The sequence below is a fragment of the Chinchilla lanigera genome, unplaced genomic scaffold (assembly GCF_000276665.1).
Source record: "Chinchilla lanigera isolate Chin_1 unplaced genomic scaffold, ChiLan1.0 scaffold00069, whole genome shotgun sequence".
In the NCBI taxonomy this organism is placed as follows: Eukaryota; Metazoa; Chordata; class Mammalia; order Rodentia; family Chinchillidae; genus Chinchilla; species Chinchilla lanigera.
The window spans coordinates 1,330,455-1,339,770 of NW_004955470.1; the positions used below are offsets into that span (position 1 = coordinate 1,330,455).

General features: G+C 41.0%; 1 protein-coding gene across 2 annotated transcripts; it reads right to left on the reverse strand.

Moving 5' to 3' along the window:
• Window positions 1–277: 277 nt before the first annotated feature.
• LOC102023141 (interleukin-36 gamma) lies at window positions 278–8,669 on the reverse strand. 2 transcript variants are annotated; one of them, XM_013522843.1, is made up of 5 exons: window positions 8,563–8,668; window positions 8,006–8,055; window positions 7,405–7,515; window positions 6,373–6,512; window positions 278–2,974 (listed from the first exon to the last, which is right to left on the reverse strand). In XM_013522843.1, exons 2-5 carry the CDS (start codon window positions 8,034–8,036, stop codon window positions 2,765–2,767), a joined length of 492 nt encoding a protein of 163 aa, XP_013378297.1. In that variant the 5' UTR covers window positions 8,037–8,055; window positions 8,563–8,668; the 3' UTR covers window positions 278–2,764. The 2 variants fall into 2 exon arrangements, with proteins under 2 accessions (XP_013378297.1, XP_013378298.1); XM_013522844.1 differs by having other exon boundaries at window positions 2,891–3,305; window positions 8,563–8,669.
• Between the last annotated feature and the right edge of the window lie 647 nt (window positions 8,670–9,316).

Below are 9,316 nucleotides of genomic sequence, written 5' to 3' on the forward strand. Positions count from 1 at the left end.
TTCCCTGTTGTCAGAGTCTCCTCCCAGTTCATTCAAACACATAAGACATGCTTTCTCCTGGGCTTGTTTGTCCCTCGGGGCCTCCAGCTTCTTCACTCTGCCTGGCTGCCTGCTAAGATCTCTGTCTATCACCATCCTTCAGGTTCATATTGCTTTTTTCTGATAAGATTCTCTGCTTCAAGGAGTCCACATTTTCTGTCTTTCTTAGCTTACTATCTTGTTTGGGCAGAGCACATTCTATAGTCACTTTTCAAATAAGTAAATAAATAAATTTTCCTCCTTTGAAAATGGTTTATTTTACTCATAATTAATACATTGTCTGGATATGGATTCTACGGTGGGAATCCTTTTACTTCACAAAGTGGAAAGCGTTATGTCAATGATTTCTGGCTTATTATGCTGCTGTACAGAGTGGAAAGCCATTGCGGGTTTTTGATCCTTTGAATGCCACCCATTTTAGCTCTATGGTAGCTTTTAAAAATGTTTGTTCTTTCCTTGCCAAAGCAACCACTGTTTTGATTCCTATCATCAAAGATTATTTTTGCCTATTCTTGAACGTCTTATAAATGCACTCATACAATATGTACCTTTTATGTCTGGGATCCTCAATGACATTTTTAATATTTTTTATTTTTAGGAGTTCACCATTGTAATTCCATTGCATATTCCATTACCTTCAAATCGGTTGCTCAGACCACCAGACACAAGCATGCACAATCGATCAGAAATATTTAATATTCATCTTGTTTCATCTCTATCAGTAGCTAATTTCTTTGTATCAGTTAATAGTATCAAATACACATGACAATGTATCTATTCACCAATTGATGGAAACTTGAGTTCTTTCTAACCTTGGAATGTTATGAAATTATATTTGAAGGCTTGAATACTTTTTATACAAATCATTCAACAGAGAAATACCTTAGAGAAGTAAATCTCAAACCAACAATAATAAGCAAAAAGTATATACATTTACTAACATCCTCTTATTTCTTTTTTTTAAACTATTTTTTGGGGACCAGGAATTGAACTCAGGACCTCGTGCTTGCCAAGCAAGATGCTGTACCACTGAGCTATATCTCTGGCCCAACATTCCCTTATTTCTGTAGAAGCACACAGATCACCCCAAGTATAATTAATCTGAGTTCTTTTATTTCCCATGTTTGGTTCATCCATCAGTATTCTCTAGGATCCTTGGCAAAATATTGATTATTAAGCCCCATCCTAAACCTAACAGGTTGCAATTTCTAAGAGAGGATGATTTAATTTACTAGGTGTGGAGTCCCTGGGATTTTAGTGCACACCCCAGGTGATTCTGATATTTCAAATTTGAGAATCACTGTATGCAATAAATGCATTTCAGCACTGATGTCATTACACAATGGTGGTTGGGTGGCCAGAGGTATTCCACCCTGGGTGGATCATCTGCTGACTCCCCACAAAATAAGGTCAGCCCCAGTGATGGAAGTGAGATGGTGGTGACTCGCTAGACTGTCTTGCTCAGGAGAGTGTTGTTGATTTCTCATGCGGTGTTCCATGACATCCAACAGATAGAAATTTAAAGACCAAAAATCAAGAGTGCCACTATTTCCAGTTCTACTATTAAATGTTAGTGCCACCCTCAGAATGTCTTGTCCACTTCAGTACCTCTCTTTCCTCTCACACAAAACAAAAAGGTGGAAAGAGGAGATGACATTAATTAAAAGTATCCAAATCCTGTAAAGCAGGTTAAAGATCATCTTAGAACACTGTTTACCAGACAATTACCTCCTATGGGTAATCCTTTTGCTTGACTCTGAGCCTATTATTAATTTTCAGAAAACAGACAAACATCAGTATAACTTTTGTTCAATGGAGATGCAAATGGCATCTATTTGGTAGAAGAAAACAATATCTAAGATTGGTAATTTGTGAAATGAAAGCAAAACCTCATACCTAGACACATATGGAGGAAAATGGGAGGAAAAAAGGCCAAAACAGAGAAGCCGTCTCATGGAAAAAAATAAGATTAAGACAAGAAAGAGTGCTTTTAAACATAAGCATGCCCTATTTTGTCAAGAATATTAAAGATTCTTTTAAAAATCTAAGCAACAAAAGTTAATATTTTATTGCCATATATTTTTAACTACAATCCTTGCTCTTTGATCTCTGAGGGTAGGGGAAAAGCAGTGTCTCTAGCCCCATGCCCAGTCATCCACGGGTTAACAGGTAGTGTCTTCAGGTCCAGCTTCCAGAAGCAGACATTCCACTTCAGTCATTCTAAAACTAGTAGTTCCTCCCAGAATCCAAAAGTCCCTGTCCTAGTAGAATTAGCCCTATGTGGTGCCCAGCATCTAAAGATCCAAAGGAACCATATTTTCAGCAAATGTCAGCCTGGATTTCACATCAATCAAATGCAAGAATATTCAGTATACTGAGTGTGTATAATCCAGTTATGGACAAGACCAATCACCTGAAAATAAAGGTGTCACTATTCACATGGCCTTCCATAGTTTATTCACCACAGCACAGGGCACCATTTCTCATGCATGATGTCCTGTGGGCTGCTAGAGGGGAGACCCACACCTCACTCCAGCCCTGGTCTGAGTCCACATCCTGCCTTCAGTGGCCACAAAGCCATTATTTCTTCATCCAGAACACAAAATGGTGACAGCAACCTACTCATCTCTCAGCGCTGGTGTGAAAATGGCAGTGAGGTCATACAGATGAAAACATCCTGGGACTTTGAAAACTTAAGGACCAAACTACCATCTCCAAACTGAGTTCAAGCTTCTATATGTAAATTGAAGTTTATGTTATATGACTGCCCCCGGTCTGCAGTGAGGAAGATGGGCTCATCTTTCTTGGAAGAGGCAATGAACCAGCCAGGAAAGGCCACAGACTCAAAGGTGGAGGTTGTCCCAGAGTGGTAGCGGTAGAAGAGGAAGGGTTTCACAGGCTCAGGTTGGTGGTACAGATCCAAAATCTTCTCTTCCTGAAATGTGAGAGAGGATACTTGCGGGAGAAATGGGAGATTTTTGAGATGTTCAAGTTACTTGAGAACATCCAATGGACATTCCAAAGTTCAGGAAAAACTTATTCATATTAGCTGGAGTAGAAAAATGTATTTCAGAGGAGCATCAGAGCAAACACATAAAATCTCATCTTCGCAACCCCACCCTCCAATGAAAGGGTTTGTCATAGAAAGGATACAAGGGACAGCAGGTCATTGGAAGGATAAAAGGACAGGTTAATGACCAAGCAGCCATGTTTGAACAATGAGCTGGTCCTCTTCTCACACAATGGACTGAAGGAATCCCTAAAACCTAAGAGGCAAATTTCCATAAGCAAGCCAAGGACTTCCCTTACAAAAGCAGGGACAGTGACAGCCATCATCCTGTAAGGGCAACTGTTCCAGCAAAGCACAGCTAGGTTGGGGGTTTGTGTTTCTGAACAATTGCAGAATATATGAGAAAGATAAACATCATGAAATAGACTTAAAAGGATCTAGTAGAGCAAAGGATTTGCATTCAAAGGAACAAAGTAAATAAAGCAATAAAAGTGCCTTATATATAAAGGTACGACGATGTGTGTGTAGGTTTGAATATGTAAATATTGTGTACTTAGGTATAATAAGTTTTTGTAAGTAAATCACATATGTATAAAAACTCAAAAGAGAAAGGAATGGTCTATATAATTCAGCCACATTCCATCCTGAGTGAAGGATTTCTTCTCCCATGATTCTGTTGTAATTACTATGAAATCCAAACCTTCTAACAAAGCCTTCAGGGTCAACGCCACCCAGATCTTTCCTATCTCATGCTCTTTCCTCTTACCACTCTCTAAATACTGATTCTGCTCCTGCCACATCTGTCTTCTGCCCTCCCCCAAGACACCAGCATGCTCCTGCACAGGGTCCTGGTACTTGGTCTACCTGGACACTCCAGCCCCACGAGTGCCCAAGTTGGCTCTACCCTGTTACTCAGGGACTCATCTCAGACATCCCCTCCTTGGAGAGAACTTCATTGAATATCCTCACCAGAGATTTCAAATCCAACCTCTCTCTCATCACTATCCTGGGTTATTATCTGCATTATGATGTTCTGCGTTATTTTTGCATCACTATCTAAACTGAGCGTACTTATCTCTCAATCATATAATTACTGTCAGATTTTACCATCACTCTCTAAATGTAGCATGTTTACCTTTCAGTTATATAATTATCGCCAGAATCACACATCACTGTATTTCTCAGCATGCAGAAGAGCCCCTGGCATTCCATTTAATAAAGAGCTGCTGATTGTTCAATAAATATCTTCTCATTTCAAACTCCCTGTCTCCTCCACCAGCTTTATTTCTACTCCTTGCTCACTGAGGAAGTAGACACATGAAAGAAAACTTCCACAAACCATCCAACACTGGTGCCTCCTTCTCTGAGTTGGGCTGAGTGGTGGATCCCATCTACAGCCACCAGCTTAAGGGCACTCCTTAGCTGTTCTCCCTCCTCTCTTATTCTCCATCACTTTTATTTCTCTGCTCAGTCATTCCATCAGCATATTTGCTTTCATTTCTATCCTTTTAAAAACATAGTCATGTGTGACTTAATGACAGGGATACATTCTGAGAAAAGCATCATTGGGAAATTTCACCACTGTGTCAACATTGTAGAGTGTGCTTACACAAACTAAGGCAGCTACGATGTCACGAGATGATAGAATCTTGGAGACAACGATCCTACATATGATTCATCATTGGCTAAAGCTTTGTTAAGTAGCACATTACATGGCATTGCTGCCAGTTCTCCTTTGTAGAAAACTCTTCACAGTAGTTGCCTGTATTTGCTGTCTTGTTTCTCACCTGTGATTCCCCTCTTCAAACTCACTCCAGACGTTCACCCTCACTACTGTACTGACACTGTCCTCATTGAGGTCCTCAATGGCCCACACATTGCCAAGTACAATGGACCAGTCTCAGTCCAGAGGACAAAAGCACAGCAGAAAGTTGAGCATGTAATTCCCAGTCCTCATCCTATTAAACACATTCACTTGTGCCAACAAATCCTGTTACCTGCATTTAAAATATTTCTAAAATCAGATCTGCCTCTCTCTACCTCCATTGCTATCACCTGGCCCTTCAAACCACACCTAGCCCACTTGAAAGCCTACTGAAGGAATTTTACCTTTCCCCTGACACCCTATGATCAGCTTGGAGCCAGTGTGATCCTTTTTAGACCAGCCTATTCATGTCAGTCTTTGTTCAGATCATTTCACTGAGATCACAAGGCAAAGTCCTTACAAAGGCAACACCCCCTTCCTGGTCTGTCTCTTTCTCTCTGAATTCCTCCCTCCTCTTTTCACTCCCACACAACAACCTTTCCTGACCCTGGGTCTTGCACTCACTGGATGCCCTGCTGACTAATTTTCCTGCCTCCTTCTCTCTGCCAAGATTTCACTGTCACTGTGAAACCTGCTGCGCTATTCATCACTGCAGCCTGAATTGACCTCTGCTTCTGGCACTGCAGTGTCTTTATCTTCATCTAACTATTCCTTTCAGAAAAACAGACACCCTTTAAACACATCACAGATTTACCTACTAATATGTTTAATATGTACATTGTCTGCTGTTTGTCTCCAACTAGAATCCAAGCTCTCTGAGGTTAGGGCTCTTTGCCATCTATGCCAGGATATATCTCAAGAATGTGCACGGTGCTAGAAGCCACTTACGCATGCACACATTTGATAAATTGAATTGGATTGAGTTAAATTAAGTGAATTAAAGTTAAGTTAATGGGGTAGAACAAACATATATATATATTATATACACGTAGTTATACATGTATATATTTATACTTTATATAGACATATTTGTCTATATAAAATCAACCAGAGATTTCAGGAAATAAAAGAGTAAAAATTGACTTCTAAAAAGTGCTACGGGGTGATTTAGGCAACAAAATTGAAAATATAATAATGAAGTAGGAGATTGAACCAAGAAATTTTTCTAGAATGCAGCACAAACAAAAAATAAAAAATGAGAGGGTAGGAAGTATGGCAAATTAGATGAAAGAGAGATTCAAGGGAAATCTAAGAGTTCCAGTGACTGATGAATAAGAATTCCAAAAGGAAAGACATGGCAGAATTATGTAGAGAACGTATTGAAGAAACGGTGCCTGAAAAAATCTCAAAATATAAGGAAGACAGGAGTCGTCAACCAGTGAAGGGCAGGATAACTTAAAGTCTCTTGGATACATAGTACTCAATAGGATCTAGGAATAAATATGCTTAGGAAAATGATAATATTCTTTTTCAATGATAATGTTATATCTTCTACCAAATATCAAACTGGTAAAGAAAAGTTGGATTTTTAAAATATTATTTTTTCTTCATCACTGACCTTCAGCAACAGTGTGGGTTGTCCTTCGACGTCCTCACAACACAAACACATATCTGGATCCTGGACTCCTAGATAAATGGGAGTTCCTTTGTCTTTCTCAAGGGTCTCTGGATATTTGCATGCAAGAACAGTGACAGTGACTACAGAGATAAAAGCAAAAAAGCATTCAGTTTCCCTTTGAAGTCAGTAAAATGATTAGTTCTACTTCTAACTGATTTTCCAAAGTAGTATCTTCCAGGTGGGGCTGTAAGATGAAAAGAGTGTAATTCTTTCTATCCCAGACTCACCAAATGGCCAACAACTACATCCATCCATGTACTCATCCATCTACCCCTTATGGGCAATCACTGCTTTAGTAAATGGAGTAAAGAAAGTTAAGCAAATGGCAAGATCTGCCCTTGATATTTCACACCTGTGCTTGAATACCTGGAAGTGGTAAGCTCCTACTCCCAGCAGCACCTCTAATCCTGGCAGAACTCTGTACATTAGCAAATGCTGCCTATTTGAAATTTGTCTTCCTGAGTTACTCACTCTTTCATCTTTTTAGGATATCTTGAGGTCAGATACAACAAGCTAATCTCGTACTGCAGGATGGATCAGCCTCTTCAGATCAGAATGCAACTCTTCTAATTCCTAGGAGGCTCCTCTACCATATCTGATTATTACCTAGTTTACAACTAATGTATCCAGTGACTTCTCTTTCCAATCAGCTGTGAAATTCTGTCCCTTCCAGATATACCCCCATTGAAATCTAAGGCTTTTGAACACATTATAATAGACATTTATGGGGTGCAATGTGATGATTTGATATATTTGTATACAATGTAATAATGATTGAATTAGGATATTACCTCATACACTTATCATCTCTTTGAGGTGAGAGCAAAAAAAATGCTCTTCTAGATATTCTGGAATATACATTACTGTTAACTATACTCACCCTATAAAGAGCAATCAAGCAATTGTACTCATGCTTTAACAAAAGGCCACTACCAATGTGAGGTGTGGAATACCCACAGCATGAGCACTCACCTGGCACCACACTATTACTCCGTGGAACTGTCACCAGGGACTGACCCCGAAGGATCCACACCTGCTGATCCAAATCGGAGATCTTTCCAAGCTGTGGGGTATTTCTTGCTGCTTGAATGGAAACAAATAATGAAGAAACATAAAGGCCAAGGTTGTTTCACTCAAGAGAAAAATCATCTAATCTTGGCCCTTCAATATGGAAGACCAGAGGTTTATTCCCCAAAACCCATCAGCACAGTCTTTCTTTTCAGTAAAGCTATTGGCTCTGCTGAGGAAGACAAAGGCTACCAAGGTCAACAAATGATGTAAGAGGGAAAACCATCAAGACAGAGGATAGTGAGCAGTCCCACAGCACATGTGTGTCAAAGCCCAGCTATTCTCCTTTGGACCTGCCCTGTGCTTGAAACAATCCCGGGAAACAGAGCTAGAACAGTGAATGAGCAAAGGTCCCCACCCTCTGAAAGCCCATGACCCAGTGGCAGTGGACATCACCAGGCACTAAGGACCATACCCAGGGAGGAGCAGAGAATGCTAGGGTATCCAGAGGACACAGACAAGACTGCAAGTGACTTGGGCCACTGGAGCTCTAGCCCAACATTACCTCCATAAATAACACCTTCAGGGGTCTTCATAGTGAGGTTGTCTCAGAATCTGTGGGAATAGAGAAGAGATAAACCTCAACTGACATTTGTAAGGCCTTCCTAGGATACTGGTTCCTCAACTTCTTATTCTAGACAGGGAGCTAAGATGCCTGACCTGACACAAACCTTTAGTCAGAAGATCCAAGCCACCACCCTGGATAAAACTTCATGGAAGTCAGAGGGATGGAGGAACAAGAAGAATTATCCTCCACCCAGAGATCCAGCCAAGAATGTTTATCTCCCTATGAGTCCCAGTGCCAGCATGATATTTGACCTTAAAAATTCCGGGCCCCCTCCTGCCAAAGGCTCCCCCCCTTCATTGTATCTGTTTCTGTCCAGGGAAAAGGAAGGGTCCATACCAGGGAAGTTCTTCCAAATCCTAGCCACTCCACCACGAGAGACAGCAAGTTCCACATAGGAAAAATCCCAGTCATCCTAGCATGGCTCTACCTTTTAACTCATCCCCAAAGCACAGAAGGTTCCAGGGTCAGAGGGATTTTGCAGCTATGGCTTTTACCTGGCAAGAAAGTATCTTTATTGAAAGTCCACTGGACCAAATCACAGTTCCATCAGCTTCTGAGGGCAATAATGGCTCTGAGAGAGCCTGGGTCATTTATCTAGATGAGCAAAGGGAGGTTCCAGTTTCTTGGGTGGGGTGTGACCAATGTTCAAATGAAAGAAATCCAGTTTCTCCTGCCAGGGGATCCCAGGAGGTTCCGATGAAGAAATCTCCAATAAGTATGACTTGTCTAGGTTCCCTGAGAAATAAGTGCTGAGCTAGGCCCACAAGGTCAACCACAAGGAAACAGAAGTGATGACAGATCATAGGTTTCTCAAATAGGGGAGACTAAGGGACTTTCCCAAGACCTCGGCCCTCCTGCCATGTTACTTTGGGGTTAAGACTGGAAATGTGAGGTACGCTCAAGACAAGGACTCTGTCTCCTGGCAGAGGAAACCTGGCCCACTACAGGAAGGCTAAGAAATAAGGTTTTGGGAGAGTCTCCTTGATCAAGCTGTCCTACTTTCCATCCCCATCTCCTGGTCTTGGAGGAGTATGGTTCATTGCTGTTGAGGTCCTAGTCTTATCATTTTTTGCTTCTGATGTATCTGTCCCCTAGGAGAAGGGGTGATAATGAATACAAACTCTTCTGTTCAAAATCAGGCCTAGCCAGTTCCACCTCTCTTATGTCTCCTCTACCATGTTGAGGACCCCTCAATTATATGTCAGTCAACATATCCCCTTTCCAGGAATGCTCAGCACAACATAAAGG

Excerpts from the sequence above, each read along its gene's own strand:
- LOC102023141 (XM_013522843.1), bottom strand. The coding sequence starts at position 8,036 with ATGAAGACCCCTGAAGGTGTTATTTATGGAG. Across the intron at positions 7,516-8,005 it reads TGAAGGTGTTATTTATGGAG|CAGCAAGAAATACCCCACAG; the intron begins GTAATGTTGGGC and ends TTTCCATTCAAG. Across the intron at positions 6,513-7,404 it reads GAGTAATAGTGTGGTGCCAG|TCACTGTCACTGTTCTTGCA; the intron begins GTGAGTGCTCAT and ends TTATCTCTGTAG.